The 15,854-nt window shown below is 42.8% G+C and overlaps 2 protein-coding genes across 2 annotated transcripts; both read right to left on the reverse strand.

The window, feature by feature from the left end:
* Positions 1-254: 254 nt before the first annotated feature.
* arl9 (ADP-ribosylation factor-like 9) lies at positions 255-6,006 on the reverse strand. The gene is made up of 4 exons (XM_062525332.1): positions 5,611-6,006; positions 2,987-3,164; positions 2,704-2,882; positions 255-1,632 (listed from the first exon to the last, which is right to left on the reverse strand). The coding sequence occupies exons 1-4, from the start codon at positions 5,815-5,817 to the stop codon at positions 1,456-1,458; spliced, it is 741 nt and encodes a 246-aa protein (XP_062381316.1). The 5' UTR covers positions 5,818-6,006; the 3' UTR covers positions 255-1,455.
* Positions 6,007-6,589: 583 nt separating this feature from the next.
* srp72 (signal recognition particle 72) lies at positions 6,590-15,489 on the reverse strand. Its single transcript, XM_062525331.1, has 19 exons — positions 15,362-15,489; positions 14,666-14,786; positions 14,439-14,562; positions 14,134-14,277; positions 13,770-13,881; positions 12,627-12,658; positions 12,342-12,466; positions 12,139-12,196; positions 11,905-12,036; positions 11,464-11,592; positions 11,129-11,201; positions 10,927-10,991; positions 10,738-10,833; positions 10,321-10,424; positions 10,129-10,206; positions 9,808-9,945; positions 9,184-9,221; positions 8,607-8,766; positions 6,590-7,380 (listed from the first exon to the last, which is right to left on the reverse strand). Exons 1-19 carry the CDS (start codon positions 15,459-15,461, stop codon positions 7,203-7,205), a joined length of 2,007 nt encoding a protein of 668 aa, XP_062381315.1. The 5' UTR covers positions 15,462-15,489; the 3' UTR covers positions 6,590-7,202.
* Between the last annotated feature and the right edge of the window lie 365 nt (positions 15,490-15,854).

Here is a 15,854-nt window from a genome sequence, read left to right on the forward strand (position 1 = left end):
ACCAGAGTCGGTGGGCTATTTCAGGTGATATACTGCTCTTCACCAAACAACTTCCGGCTCAGGAAGTCTTGTGCAATGTGATCTGTCTGACTTGGAAGAGTTCTAATGTCACTGGATGCATTTGTAGAGGGATTGAATATTTTGGACAAGCTGAAGGAATAGAAACGGATGTCTTCGGGAGTGCAATCAGCCACAGAGAAACTGACAGCGTAATATGAATGTGTAGTGCAATATGAAATTGAATGTGACAATGGTTCAAGAAAACTATTTACTTTGTTTATTTGTAAATATAATACAATATAGCCTACCACAAATACAAACCACAGAACTTCCTTGACAACCCAAAATTAGAGGCTCCAAACATTTAGAAAATGACAGTCCTGCTTTAAAAATCACAAACAATACTTTATCTTTAGGGAAATGTTGCACAACTGTATTGTCAATATTTTACATTCTTCAATGTATGAAAATTTTAATTTTGCCTGTCGACAGAGTAGTGCACAGGAGAGATAAAGCTTTAGCTATGTAACTCCATCACTCAATACAACAAAAACATGACCATGACAGAATATAATTTAAAACACAAAAGAGAGAAAAAAGTAACATTATCCAAAGCAAGTGTAAACAGTCATTAATTGTTTAAGGTGAGTGCTTTGGCATGTTTTGCTTAATGTGCTTTTTTGTTTTATTTCCAAAAATAATTATTTAACTTAAGTAGAATATAACAATGTCATAAAGACCTTACTGTGTAATGTCCTCTATGACATACCTAACATTGTACAAGTCCCTTTCAAATACCAAATAGACACAAATAATGTCCTTTACAGTACAAACCAAGATATAATGTATCTGCATGGCCAACTTGCCAAACAAATATTATTCCACATTCAAAAGTCAATGCAGTAATTGATATCAAAGCTTGAAAAATAAATGTCCACCGTAACTGAAGGCCCTTAGAAAATGAAATAATTTTAGGACATACTGCTTTCCCTTGGAAACATCAGCAACCTCACTATGAGACAGAAGCATGTGATACCACTTTCCTTTTAAGCCACTGTTTACATTCAGGAAAACAAACAAAGAAACACACATTCTCTTGTTTGGATGAGGATACTGTAAAAAATATTTTAAAAAGGTGAGAGACTGACTGAGTTAACCATAAGGTATTGCTGTCTATGATATGACTCAGATCGCAAGATGCTTAAACACAAACATAAAACATTTTGGTCATCCTCTAACTAGGCAGCAGTCAACTCAAACGGAGTCATTTTACTATAGCAAACTGTTGTCCTATTGTGCGGTGTATCTCTACAACTCCAAACATAATTTAAGTGACTAAACTAACTGTTTAATGTGTTATGCTGGTGTGCGACCGCCGACCACCATTGTTTGGCTGTTAGCAAGCACACCTGTAGTTAACTGTAGGCACGTGTGCTACTTACATGACTGCCAAATCTAGCAGTCAGGTGCCACCATCTGAATGACCAAATTTCGAGCGTCCTCAACGCCCGAGTTCAGCTGCTGACCCCTCCTCACGGACGTGCCGATGAGGAAGAGTTTTCGCTCCTCTCCAACTACACCGAGGTCCAGGGCTTCGTGGAGGTCAGTGATGCCGCAGGCGTCAGCTACATCCTGCGGAGAGATTTTATAAGGACTTCAGAATGTGCTAGGCAACCCAAATGACCCACGTAGCCGTGTTGTCTGCATACCTGGATGTGAGTTAAGGTCATGGTGCTAATCCATTATAAGGCAGTCCTTTGCCACAAGACAAAAACAGACTACTTAGCGTGGTAAGCAGCTATTGTGCCACCTTGTAGGGATGTGCGTAGGGATGTGCATAAGACATTAGCTTTTGTGCTCTCAAATCTGAGGGCTAGTTCCCTGTACAGAATGAATCCATAGTCCAGGACCACACTTAAACCGTGTGCATATACTAAAAGAGAGCTTCAATGAAGATCTCCAAACCAGCTGATTCTAATTAACACAACTTTTCAGCTAGGTAGAGAAGCTAATTAGCAAAATCACCTGCATTAAGTGCACAGGTAGAACCAATACATGGTTGGATTTTTACTTTCTGAAGCTGGACTTTTCCACCTCTGCCATTGAGAAATGGCTTTTAGTCAGAGACTTTCTAATGAGGAGACACAGCCTTGAAGAATCTCCCATAGAGATGTATGATGTATGTCAGTTCATAATGCAAACATGGCAGTTGTCTACATATTCCGCCCCCTTCCACTGCCAAGAGTTGTCATGTAAATACATAGTGCCAAATGGTATGTTGTGAATACATTGTGCCACGTTGTGAGCTCATAGATGGATCAAGGTTGGGTGTCGTGACGCCGTGCGCACATGCCGGATAAGTGCCCAAAATGCATTGCAATATGGCAGCCGAGGGGAGGGACTTGCTTAAAGGGACTTCATTTTAGCCTAGGGGCCTCTCTCATTTGTCTTTTTATCTATCCTCCCTTCCTTCCTCGGTCCTCGTTCCCACTGATCTATATAAAGAATGACGGGCGGCAACAATGGGATAGTCTATCCAATGTTCTTTATAGATCAGTGGGAACGAGCTGGAGGATCGAGGAGAGAGGTTGAGAAGGGGCCTGTGACTACACTAGTGCCAAATGCCAATGTTGCATACTAATGTTACATCTTTGTCTAAACTAAACGACAGTCAAACACACCATGGACTGCAAACCCACTCACCTGTTTGTTGGCCAGCACCACTAAGGGCAGATGGGAGGCTGAGGACAGCAGCAGCTCATGCAGGTGCTTTTTAGCGATGGGAAAGCGAGCCTTGTCAGTCGAGTCCACCACATAGAGAAGCACCAGTGCCTTGGACAGGTACTTCTGCCAGTAAGCTCGCAGGTTCTCAGTGCCCCCAACTTCGACAAAAAAAAAGAAGGAAATATTTACGAATCAAATTACATTTGCGATTTAGCGGTTCATTTCTACTGTAGCTCCTACATGATGTATCAGCTGTTCTTACTCTCGAGAAATTCGATCTGAAGGTCTTCTTTGTTGATGGAGACGGCATTGAAGCCCTCCGTTGGGGTCACGTCCTGCTCCAAAGACCCGGTGGCGAAGCAGTGAAGCACACTCGTCTTCCCAGCTCCCTCCAGTCCAAGCACGAGGACCCAAGTACCCTTTGGCTTGGCTGGTTGTGTCTGGAAAGAACAAAGACTTGGTTGTAAATGATGAACAGAACACAAAAATACAATGCCAGAGTCATGGGGTTGTGAAGTATGAAGTGAAATGGAAAGGTCATCTCTGGTCACATGGGTAAACGTCATGGTTAGTGTTGCTGACATGTTTTGTTGAACTACAAAGTAGATTGAGCACGGGTGGAACAGATAGGCCTATATATATTTTAAAAAAACATTCCATTCCATATACTGAGGAACTCATGCAAACCTTCAAGACTGACATGCAACCAATGACATAGACGAAAGTAATAGCTTCAGCCTTATGATAACCGCCACACTATTCTTCTAGATTTTTTTTTCCCTGGACATTGAAAGATCAGGCCGCATGAAACTTGGTGGGCATAGCCCCACAAGGATGACACAGAAATATTGTTTTTCTTTTTGATTGGTCGGCCACCCGCCGCACTGGGCCCCGCAAAAGGAGGGTGGGCCAGACACAGTTTTCTGTGAATATCTCGAGAACTGTAGGGCCTAGGAGGACCAACATTTTTTGTATGCTGGTCTCAAAGGGTCAAGGGCTCAAGGGTCATAGCTCATGGCTCATCCCATATCCAGAACTCAGTTTTTTTGTTTGTTTTGAAAGTCCTAAATGGGACGGCACCGCAGTACATCTGTGACCCTTTAAGTCCGTACTGTCCTCGTGGGCCGCTTAGGTCTTCCTCACAACATCTACAGTTCCACATGCATGCCTAAAAACTAAAAGTGATAGAGCTTATTTCTGTTGCTGCCCCTCGCTTCTGGAATAATCTCCCTATAGAAATTAAGTCCTGTCCCACTATCAGTAGCATCTATTTTCTCTGACCTTGAATGTGCAGTAATTTTTCCCTTGTTAATTGTTTTGTTTTATATTTCTTTTCAGCACTATATTAACTTCACTCTTTCCTATTTGCATTTGTTTTACATGTCACTCTCTAGCAGTAGTAGTTTAAGTAACCGGAACTTCTTTTATTCTATAATCATAATCCGTTTATCATTATTATTATTATTATTATTACTATTTCACTTATATTTTTGTTTTTATTACTACATCTTATTTAATTTCCGTGACCACCTTGGGTCAACTGTAGCGTTTAAGTGTGCAATATAAATAAATGTAACTTGGCTTGACCAAGCTCCACAGAGGCCATTATTTTGCAGTCCAGTTGAATGAAAGGGTTTTCTCATCTCCTGAGGCTCATTGTGGAGTGGGCACTTCATGTCCATCTGCTAAGATCAAGAGCCAACAGCTTCTGTCCTGAGAATCTCGAGGTCCCACTCTTCTTTTTTTGGGGCTTTTTATTCCTTTATTTGGACAGGACAGTAGAGAGAATGACAGGAAGTGAGTGGGAGAGAGTCGGGGTGGGATCTGGAAAGGACCACGGGGCGGGAATCGAACCCGGGTCGCCAGCGTACGGTGCAGGTGCCCCAGCCAGTTGCGCCACTGCCGGGGCCAAGGTCCCACTCTTCTGACTGGGCCATAACTCGAATGACCCCTAAGCGCACAGCCAAGAGAGTACAGTGGCTTAGGGACAACTCTGAATGTCCGTGAATAGCCAAGAGTCCTGACTTGAACCCAATCCAGCATCTGTGTGGAGAGACCTAAACATGGATGCCCACCCACAGCCCCTATCCAACTTAGTGAATAATGGCAGAAAGTCCTCACATTTGGGTGTGCTCTGTGGCAAAGGCTGAGTAAAGGTAAAGGATACAAAACAAAACAAAAAAGGCAAACAAATAAGTGAAGGGGTCTGCATAATTTCAGAATACATATCTGAGGTCCGATTTCAGAGAAGCAGCACTCACAAAAAAATGCATGATTGCAATTGCATGGGTGCATCTTAAATGCACTGCACTTTACTGCAGAAGTGCAGTATTTTGAAGCGCGCGGCATTGTACTTCAGAAAAACTATAGGGCCCAAAGTGTAACAATATCTTCACTTTATTTTTCCTACGAGAGGCTATGAGTGGCCTATTCAGACTAACATAACACACAGCCTAGTACAATAAAGTCACCGGCGACACAATGTTTACAGTCCATTGAGATGTCCACCTCCGAACTAGGCTACAAGGACAATGGCTACTGAGATCACCTCAATGAAATGCTACAATCACATACCCACGCGACGGCAACTTTGTATCCTCTACGTCACATTGTAGCGAGTGCAGGATGCTATGCTTATTTGACTTTGTCTTGAAAGACATTACATTTTTAGATTTCACAGTAGGCTAGAGGTTATGTGCAACCCTACTATGTTGACATGATGCCTGCTTGCTACTTGCAGGGTGAGATAATATTACGTTACTTTATTCTTGAACTCACTTAATGGCGCGGACTAACCAATGGCAACCAGGAAAACATCAAGTAGGCTACTAGTGCACAAGGGATCCCTTGGTTAATGCTGAAAAAGATAAACAAAAGAAAGCCAACCTCTGATACTACTGGTGCCTGCACTGGTGCCTGCGCGGTTTCATGTGCCTTTACTTCTTGTATTTTCTCTAGCTTCGGTGGGGATTCGTCTTTTTTGTCGGGCTTCTTTTTTCCTGAGGCATACAACAAATTCCACACGATATACACCAGTCCACCAGTGACAGCCACAGCTGCGCTCACCATTCCGACTTCCCTCAAACTAGCCATAACCTACTCGACGAAGTAGTGTGCCCCTAAAACTATTAAACGCTTCGCATCGTACTAAAGCCGCATAAGTTTGCAACTGAACTGATCCACAGGTGGATTACGCGGAGGAGACGATATTTCCGGGATAAATCAACGCATACAGGAAGTGGACCACTGTTGGGACATAGTGCACCATCATGGTCTGAAAAAGTAGAATTCTCGATTCCTGACCTTAATCCCACTCAGACAGGAGCCTAAAGACTGTCAGCCTGTTACACAAACAAGGCGTACCACTGGCTGGACTAATCCTGCGCAATGTTTGTGCGTGATGGAGAGGGGGAAACAAGTTCATCCTTATTTTCAGGAATGAAACAGAGAAGCGAAATATAATTATCACCACATGCAAATAAAGGTGTTTTTTTTTCTTTTTCTTTTTAAATATAGCAACAGTAGCCTTAAACCTTTAATGAATAAAATGAATGACTTATTTTGTAGACCTTCCTGCAGTTACATATATTCGGCACTGAGGGGCGCCTTCACCTCCCCTCTCGAATGTGACTTTCTGTGGCTAGAGTGAATAGCATTCAGGTGTGACAAGATATACTGTACTGTCACTAAAGATATATTGTTACGGTCACTAAAGGCTACCTTACCCTTCATATCATATCTTTTAACTAATGCCCCTCATTCAAGTTTTACTCAAAAGACTACCAAGCTTTCAAGAATCTTTCCCAAATCTTGTCAGTGTAAGGTAGGCTTAGACAGACCATAACAAATCACAACAGCATAAACGTAGTGCCAGGAACCATCTTTATTAAGACTCTGATCCATTCTGTAGCTTTCTGTAGTTCCTATTACAAAACGGCAACATTCAGCCACTCAATAAATCCTTCCGAAATAATATTTAAAGGTGAGCTCTACCTTGGGTTTTTTAAAAAAACAAATACTCTGACATTTGCATTTACAGCTTGATTTCTAGGTTTTTGGTTGACAATACCTTACAGTAATGTTTCAATTTACAGGCTGGCAAGCGATGTAAAACAAATATGATGGTCAGACAGTTTGTCCTGCAGATTACCTTTAGTGGTAGATAAATAGGAACAGAGACGAATAATTTATATCCCAGTATGTAGTTTTACAAACATTTCGACAAAGCCCGTCAATGCAAATGACAAACTGAATTAAATGTATTTCCATCCAATGATAAACTTTTAACTGTCAAAAGTTTCAAAAGAGGCTGGGCTTGTTTAAGAACTAATAAAACAATACATTTTGGATGGTATTTAAAAAAAAAAAAGGAAACAAAAAAAAAGAAACAAAATAAAAACAAAAAAATAAAAAATAAAAGTCAGTCATGATGAGTTTCCAGGGTGCATCATGGCTAATGTGGGCTCCATGATCCTCCTCTACCATCCTCCCTTTCCTCCCTTCTTCTTCTTCTGCGGCTGCTTCTTGCGGGTGGATGGGGCAGGCTTCTGCTGTCGCGGGGGGACCACGTTGCTGGCTGCCGCCGCCGACGCGCCCGCAGTGCTTGAGCCCGGCCTTGGGGATGTGGGGGGGCTGCTGGCTGTTTTGCTGGCGTCCCTGGAACATTAGAGGTACAGGAGTGTGTTAACATGCAGCTATGTCTATTCACACCCAGACCCAGTAACTTTTTTTTTAAGCTTCAGAAAATAATGATGTGCCCAACATAAGTCAAGATATACTTTATTTGTGTCCTGTGCATCCAGGGGTAGTGTACACACACACACTTACAGTTGGAGCAGTGAGCTCATTAGGAACACACACACCACCACGCACGCACACACGCACGCAGGCACGCACACGGCAGTAGCTCACCCCAATCTGTGCAAAGGGTGCAACAGACTTCTCTCTGACTGACCGGTGTGTGCGCAAACAGCTCAACATTTTGGTGAAGATTCATAGCTACAGGCAATTCTGCACTACTGAAAAAAATAATTACTATATCCCTATTTCTGCTAAAAGATCCCCCTAAACCCCACTGCATCTTGAAGGGAACTTGATTTAGCAAACAATCTCTTACACTTGCTTAAGTCATCCAACACATGTTTTTAATGATCCTTTCCAGGTGCCTTTTTATTCATTAGGCTGAGAGTGGAGTGGGAAGCATAGACAGTAACAGAAATGGACAGAGCCACTTTGTAGGACTTGAATGGAGTCGATTTGAACCAGTTTGCAGTTGGTCACTACTGTATGTGTGACACTGCCTCAAGATGAGTTTAAACTAGAGACAAAGGCATGACATAGAACACGGAACGGAACACGCAAACACATCTGTTAGCCTCGCACAGAAACGTGAGAACGTACACAGTGCAGCTTTTGGTAGATAGAGAGTGCCAATCCAACAAAATATCACTTAATTGTTTTTTTTTTTCTCCCCACTGGATGCTTTCCTCTTTGCCTTTCCCTTTTTTATTGGGCTCTCTCCCAGATTGCCTTGCTTGCACTCTCCCCCCAGTTTCTTACTGCAAGTCACATGTTCATAACATAACTTTGAATAGGTTTAGAAAAACATTTATTAAGGGCCCGTACAGTGAGATAAGAGGTTACAGAGCCAGTCATAAAATGCTGCATTACTCTGGAAATAAGCAGTGGTCACATAAAGGCTTGAACCAGTTCAGAAGTTATTCGACGATGTTTAAGTGACGCCAAAATGAATGCGGATCAATGGAATTCTATGAATTCTAATCTATTCTATGTATTAGTCCCAGTCCCTCCCATAGGTGGTGGTGCACTTTCCGAATGTCCGCCTAGTCCCTAGGTGGGAAATCTCATGTTTGTTCACTCACAGTTCGGCTGAGGCTCCCGACGTGGCGCCCTGTGTCCCCTTTCCGATCTGCTCCTTCTTCTTGCCCTTCTTCTTGCCGCGGTAGTACGAACGCTCCCTCATGGGCAGCCAGCGCTCAAGGTCGGGAGTGGACTTGGGATCGCAGTTTTTGGGCAATTTACCTGAGAAGGGCAAAATAATTCAAGGAAAACTGAGAAATGGTAACTGTGCTCTGCTATTTATTTACTTAAGAACTGGAGTTCTTATCTAAACTTCACTATTTGATTGCAAAATAAAACACAGTTACAAGGCCAGTTACTTGTGCGATAATACCACTGTAATCCCAGCTATTTGACCAGCTTCAACTGCAGCCGACTTGTTGTTTGAAATGCTGCTGGAAAAGCCTGATGACTAACCCAGTCATTTGCTGGCTGGGTGAACTGGTCCAATAGACAATTTGCAGGACACATTTAGCACACTTGGGATGTAACTTACATGATATCCGTTGTAAAATGCTGCAATTAATGGCCACAAAATTAGAGGCTATAGAAAGCACAGTTTTCATGTCATGAAGGTCACATAGAAATGAAAACACATACCCTTCTTTTTCTTCTTCTTCTTTTTCAGATCCCCTTGACTAAAACAGAGGAAACAGAAGACTGTCAATAGTACAGTAATGGGTGTAGGATATCTAGATGTAGAGTACCGCCTGGAGAGTGTTTTGATGTTTGTCCTTCCATACGGCAGCATGGTCATATTCAGTGTAATACAAATGGCATGCTTTCATGGTTTTAGTGAGATTGAAATCACTCCTAAACATGATGGTACATGGGGCTTCTTTTTTAGTACTGTTGTCAGGCAATAACATGGCAGGTTCTTAATGTGCTCATTGTATGGTTACCTACCAATCATTTAAGTGGGCTAATCACGATTTAAGATCTCTAGATCTAAATTTGTTGCCTTGAATTCAATTCAATTTCAATATTATTTGTACGGGACAATGTGCAATTAGGACATAAATGTGAACATTTGATGCATTGCACCAGAGTTAGCCTTAGGCTAGTTTACATCTGCAGTCCCACAGAAAGCACAGATACAAATATATCTTAAGAAGAAAGTGACCAAAAGGCAACACAGACATTAAACAGTAACACTGCCCAGCTACATTTCTGGAAGAGTTGTGCAGTGTATCTCTCTTTGGAGGCAGAGGCCCCGTGACTCACCCTTGCTCTTTGGGCAAATTCTCCCCCACCACCTTGGCCGCCTTCTTCCTGACGTAAGTGGCACCGTGAGAGTTCTCCAACTCATCCACGTCCACGTTGAAGGCCATGGTGTCTGGAGAGGGCAGGTGCTTGCTTAGGCTGAGGGAGGCACCGCTAAGGAAAGGAGTCCATATTCTACGTGGGCATCAGACCAAAGTTTTTATTCTATGTTGAAATGTTTTGAGCCCTACCAGCATATCTCTAAAGGTCGTGTCGTACAGAAATTGAAAACAAATAAATAAACAGATGACATAAACAAAAAGGGCAGTAATGGAAGGATACGATTTTGCCTTGTCCTGATCCACTAGAGAGTACGCCGATATCAGCTGGGCCAACGTGTGGACGTCATTAGTGTTCTGCCTGTTGAAGGAGAGGAGATGCGAGATGCGTTTATTGTTAATGAAATCAGAAGCGATTTCCACAGACAGCTCCAGTCCGATGATTAGGTTACTGGCGGCGGAGCGGAGCACTCACTTCCACAGCTGCTCCAGGTCGCTGATGGCTTCCTTCTTGCGGCCGTACTTCAGCTTGAAGTTTGCGGCTTCTCGGACCAGGGACAAATGGGCCGCCGATCCAGGCTGGGGATGGATGATGACATGATGACAGAGGAAGAGGAGGAGGAATGGAGATAAAAGTATGAGCCAAACTGAACCATTGAACCGCTATTGAACGTACAGTACATGCTCTGTGTCAACAGCTTCCCAGAAAGTAAGAGGAAGCATAATGTCACTGCTATACACTGTACGACACCATCACCATCATAAGGTGAGCACTAAAATATCACTAGAAAAATGATTGATGTATGACAGCATACTATTCTATTCAAGAGGGTAGAAACTGATACACAGGGACACAAGTGACCGAGGTATAGAAAACGAATCGAACAAATACCTGTTCCGACTTGTAATACTGAATAGATTGGCTGAAAACGTCGATAGCACTGTCAATATCCTCCTCATGAGCGTACATCGTGACCAGGGCAGAGACCTGGAAGAGGCAACAAGTCACATGGCTTACATGCATCTCAAAGCAACATGTGATTTATGACTACAGTATATAAAAATTTACTTTCAGACTTACCATTCCCTGCTTGTGCTTAAATTCTTCTATAGACCGCAAGATATCACAGGCTTTTGTGACATGAGCTGAAGGAGGAAGCGAGACAAACGCATTTTGTAAAAAAAAAAAAAGAGAACATTTTAAAAAGCAATACAACAAAGTGGTATAACTGGCAGACAAACGATTGTTCCGAGACACACCATTGGATGAGACTAGACATTACCTTGTGTCAAATAGAGTTGTGCCATAGTTAGTTTAATGCCAGAAGCCTTCTCAGGATGCTGGTCCGAAAAGTTCTGCAGAGCAGGGAAACAAAATGATTTGAAATGTTTACATCTATATAGTGTTTCATTATTTCTTCTCTAAGGTGTAATGAAAGATGTGCAATGAAAATAGGTGGGCTAATCAACAAAAAACAAAATAGAACATCGGTTTTCTAGTTACAATCCCTTCTTCTCCACAGCATGGCGTACTGTATATCTTTGAAAGAGACCAGGAGGAGAACGAGAGAAAGGAAGATGGAGACGTGGGGCGATGCGACTCTGCCATAACCCGTACCTGCAGCAGCTCTATGGCCTTTGTGTGCTGCTTCTCTCGATTCAGCTGGGCCACCTGAATCAGCACCGGTCTGGGGTGGCCTGGGTTCTGGGCCTGCAGGTTCGACGACAACTTCCGACACTGATCCGCCTGTTTTAGAAAGTAAGTAAGTCAATAAACATTGATCTATTTAGTGCATTTTCTGGCACAAAAGGTCACTCAAAGCACTTTACACACAAAAGGACAAAAGGCAACATAAACAATCAAAGTGAAGTCCATGGACGATAATGACTCTCTTGAAGTAAGCAACACAGAGCATGGTGTTCTTCATGGTAGACACACAACAGAATGTACTACCTTAGCGACAGGTTTCAAAGCCTGTTATTCCAGCTAAAATGCAATTTTACAGTATGAGGATACATGCATGGCATCATGTGCGGTTCAGTTTCCCACTGTTCCCACCTGATTGGTGTACATGGCCAGGAGAGCTTTGTTGAACTCGATGGTCTGAATCTGCTTCTTGGCCAGCTTGTACTCCACACCGTCTGCGTTCGTCAGTTTCACCTTCTTCTTGGAGTCAAACACGTTTTGGTCCTATACAGAGCAGGGGGAAGATCATTTGTGAAAATCCATCTGTTTGTTTCCATACATTCGAGTATGACGTAAATCTTTGTATGTCTGTGGAACATAACTAACCTTGTTAATGGTGATAATATTGTTGGCAGTCACAGCCAAGAGTCCCACATCAGTTGGCCTAAAAATAGAATAAAATTATATAATATGAAATAACAGAAGTCAATAAAAAAAAAAAACATTGGAAGCTGCGTTCAACTAGGCTCAAACACTAATAACTCAAGCTGAAGTCTGTTGGCTGTGGTGCATCACTCTTGGCCTCTCACTTGAGTTTGATAACTTGATTGTAGAGCTGGAGAGCATCCTCAGTCCTTCCCTGGAGCTGCATGATGTAGGCCATTTGGGAGTGGATGATGGCCAGCTCTGACTCGATCTCCTCCTCCGTCACGTCCTAATGAGCATGAGGGAGAACCAGAGAGTGTTGAATGAGGAGGGGGATCACTCCGTCTTTTAATTGCAGGAATCCCCTGAGAGAATACACTGATTGTAGGTCCCCATTTGGGAAAGGTTTGGTGTCGGGTGAAGCAAAGTGACAAGCAAGAGCAACTCACCGAATCCTCAGCCAAAGATCCCCGACACAGATCTGTTAGAGAGGAAATAGGACAGCACTCAATACCTACTCCCCGTGAAATAAGTCCTATCAGCCATTTGACTAAACCAAGGGCAATGTATAATGGTTAAATCAAGCTGCATTTACAAGGTACAGACAACGTACTTATAGGCATTACTTATCCAACCTACTTACAGGCATTTACAAGGTACACACAACATACTTATAGGCATTAGGCAAGTCCCGCACTCAGCGACCATCTTGGTAACGTACTTTCGGCAGTTGTCAGGCAGCTATTTCCTATTCAAGTGAAAGGGGAGGCCTACAGGAAGGGGTGGTATACATAACTACTGCCATATTGCCGTTACGAACTAACCCCATGCTAGCCTAGAAATCTAGACGCCCCTAGCGGCAACAAATCTAATTTACCGCCGGGGTAGTCTAGCAACTCTCCGTTTGACTTGGGAGCTGGGCTTTGGCAGCGATCACCGCTACAGTGAGTTTCTAGACCCTATATCAAAGATCCTTCATTACTGACAAGATAGAGCAACATAATGCATCTCCATGGAAGCAAAATTCAAACAGTTCCTGTCTGCTTAAAGAGGCGTGTCGCAAAGTCGTCATAGTGGGATATCGATCTCTGTCAGGTTGGCAAGCAGTTAAGTTCGAATATAACTAGGTCTGTTTAAAGGGGGATTTCGCCCCCCTCCCCTTTGCAAAAACAGAACGCGGAAATGTTCGAACATTTGCGCCTCTCGCTCCGCTTTAACCCTCTCTGCCTATATCTTGATGTGGGTCTAGCTCGCTAGGCCAATGCCATGCATTTCCATGGAGGAGTTTTTGAGTGCCGTGCCTCCTCCTTAGAAAGTGTCTGGTACAGATATATGAATTAAAAGATGCGCTGAAAAGCCAAAGCTAGCCTCTATTCCAACCAGCACACAGCACAGCCTCAATCTTCACTATCGCATACAGCCTGCTTTCCATATCAACTCTCCACTGTGACCTGAGATTGCAAAATCACAGCATAACAGTGGCAACAGTGGGTTCAGATGTCTCGCCGAGTCATTCCCTGTTTGCAAGTTGCAAGATTGGAAGATGGCATTTGCGGAACACTTGACACAAGATACTGTCTGACCCCTCTTACCCTCAGCTTGACGGAGCTTGTTCATGGCTTCTGTGAGCTGGCCTTGACCAATCAGGGTGCAGGCAGCGTTGTAGCACAGCTCGTATGTGGTTTCAGGCAAACCCAAGTCTTCCTGCAGAAACAACACAGAGCAGCATCACACCAGAGTTCCCACACTCAAACGTGCAATATTAAACTAAAAACCAATGCAATCAAATGCATCGCAGGTGGAAAAAAACTGTACTTTACAGCAATTACAATATTGCCACAAACATGTTCTTCAGAATTCACTGCACAGAGTCCTTCAAAATGACTTTGTGGTACAGTATATGAATTCTACAAAAAAAAGCTTTCAGTCATTTATGGCCAAGACCACTGGACTTACTGGAGCAACTTTCTCCCATGCGCTCTGCGCCGCCACCACAGCCGACAGGTTTGTCTTTCTCTCCTCCTCATATTCGTCTACGGAGTTCCTGATTAGATCGTTGTACACCTCTTGGCAGTCATCGTACCGTTCCAACCGGTACAGCTAAAGCAGAAGAGGACACACACACACTAAATCATCCAGGGGCCTGACACTGGACAATGGCAGTTCCAAAGACTATTCCAATAGCCACATCAATCACCACGGAGGACAGGGTGCAGGTTAACAATTAAACAAACTCAATGCTCAGATAGAAGCTGACTTACCACTTGGCCGTAGAGCTCTTTCAGTTTGTTGGACTGATCTGCAGCACTCTTAATGGTTTTCAAGGCATTTTCTACTCTGTTCAGGCGATACTCACAGTACGCCTTTTCAAATACTATTGCCTCACTTTGGGGAAAAAAAAGAAAACAACATGCATGACAAAGTGTCATCGGCACAGTTTGTTGGCAAACAACAACAGAAAGGTGAAGATTTGCAAAGTGACACTTACCTAGGCAGACTCTTAGTGTGAGTGTTTATGACATTCAAGGCTTCTTTGAAACCTCCATTCTGAATGAGGCAGACTATTTTACAATGCAGGGCAGTCACATCATCTTTCACTACGTCAAGAACTGTTGGAGGAAATACCACATTTAAAAATAATAATAATAACAACAAGAATAGTAATTTCAGCCTTTCAAACTAACAAAACTGTAACATATGTGTTTGACTTTAGACAGACGTCACTCAAATGCAATGACAGACACTCTCACTAGAGTTGTTAGCATGACTCCAAAACAACACAAGCAAACCAGGTTAGCCACTGGGACACGTAATCATTCCCTTGATTCAACACTGTGCTTTCAAGACTTGCTTTGGGATAACAAAAATGCTCATGGAATATGGACATTCGTCCTTTACTCCACTGATTGACTAAGATGTATGAAAGCTCTGCACTATAGCCTACTAATTGGCAGGAAACATTTACATACAAAACCTGCAGTCACTTCAAATGTGAGACAGCTGGATGGCTAGCTCTGTTAGCTACAACTAGCTGCTAGAAAATTAGCATGCAGCAGCTGAGAACCAATGTACCGTTAGCTACTACTACTAAGTTAGCAACATATGCTATTACAGCTGATTTCGCCATCCCGCAAACACCAAGACAACTGTAAACCAAGTATAAAACGCCAAACAAACTATTTACTTTTGTTGACAGCTTTGAGAGCTCTTGTAAAGTCCCCGTTTTGACCACACCGATTCACTTCGGTCCACAGCGACGCGACCGTCCCTGTGCCACTCGCCATCTTCAGCAGCGTGAAGTTTTGGGCCTCTGCCGTGACACAGGAAGTGATAAAAGAAACGGACGGATCCCACACATTTCTTACTGAAATAAAAGTATATATTTTAATACGTTTGGTTGATTTGTCAGTATGCTGTGCTGTTAATATAATCCACAATAATAAATGGCAATGGACACAAGCTGTCAATAAATACAACCGAATGTCTCTTTATAACATGAAAGGACCAAAGCCAGTCCAGTACTGAATTTTGTACAACACACGCTCGTATTGTATGCGATCAATGTGCACATAATACAATATTAGTTTCATTTTTGTTTTAATAACCATGACAATATTTTGTATTCCAATCTTTTTTCGATAGGTTTTCTGTAGTTTTTACTTCTAACGTAGGCCTAC

Source organism: Sardina pilchardus, chromosome 21 (assembly GCF_963854185.1).
Source record: "Sardina pilchardus chromosome 21, fSarPil1.1, whole genome shotgun sequence".
NCBI lineage: Eukaryota > Metazoa > Chordata > Actinopteri > Clupeiformes > Clupeidae > Sardina > Sardina pilchardus.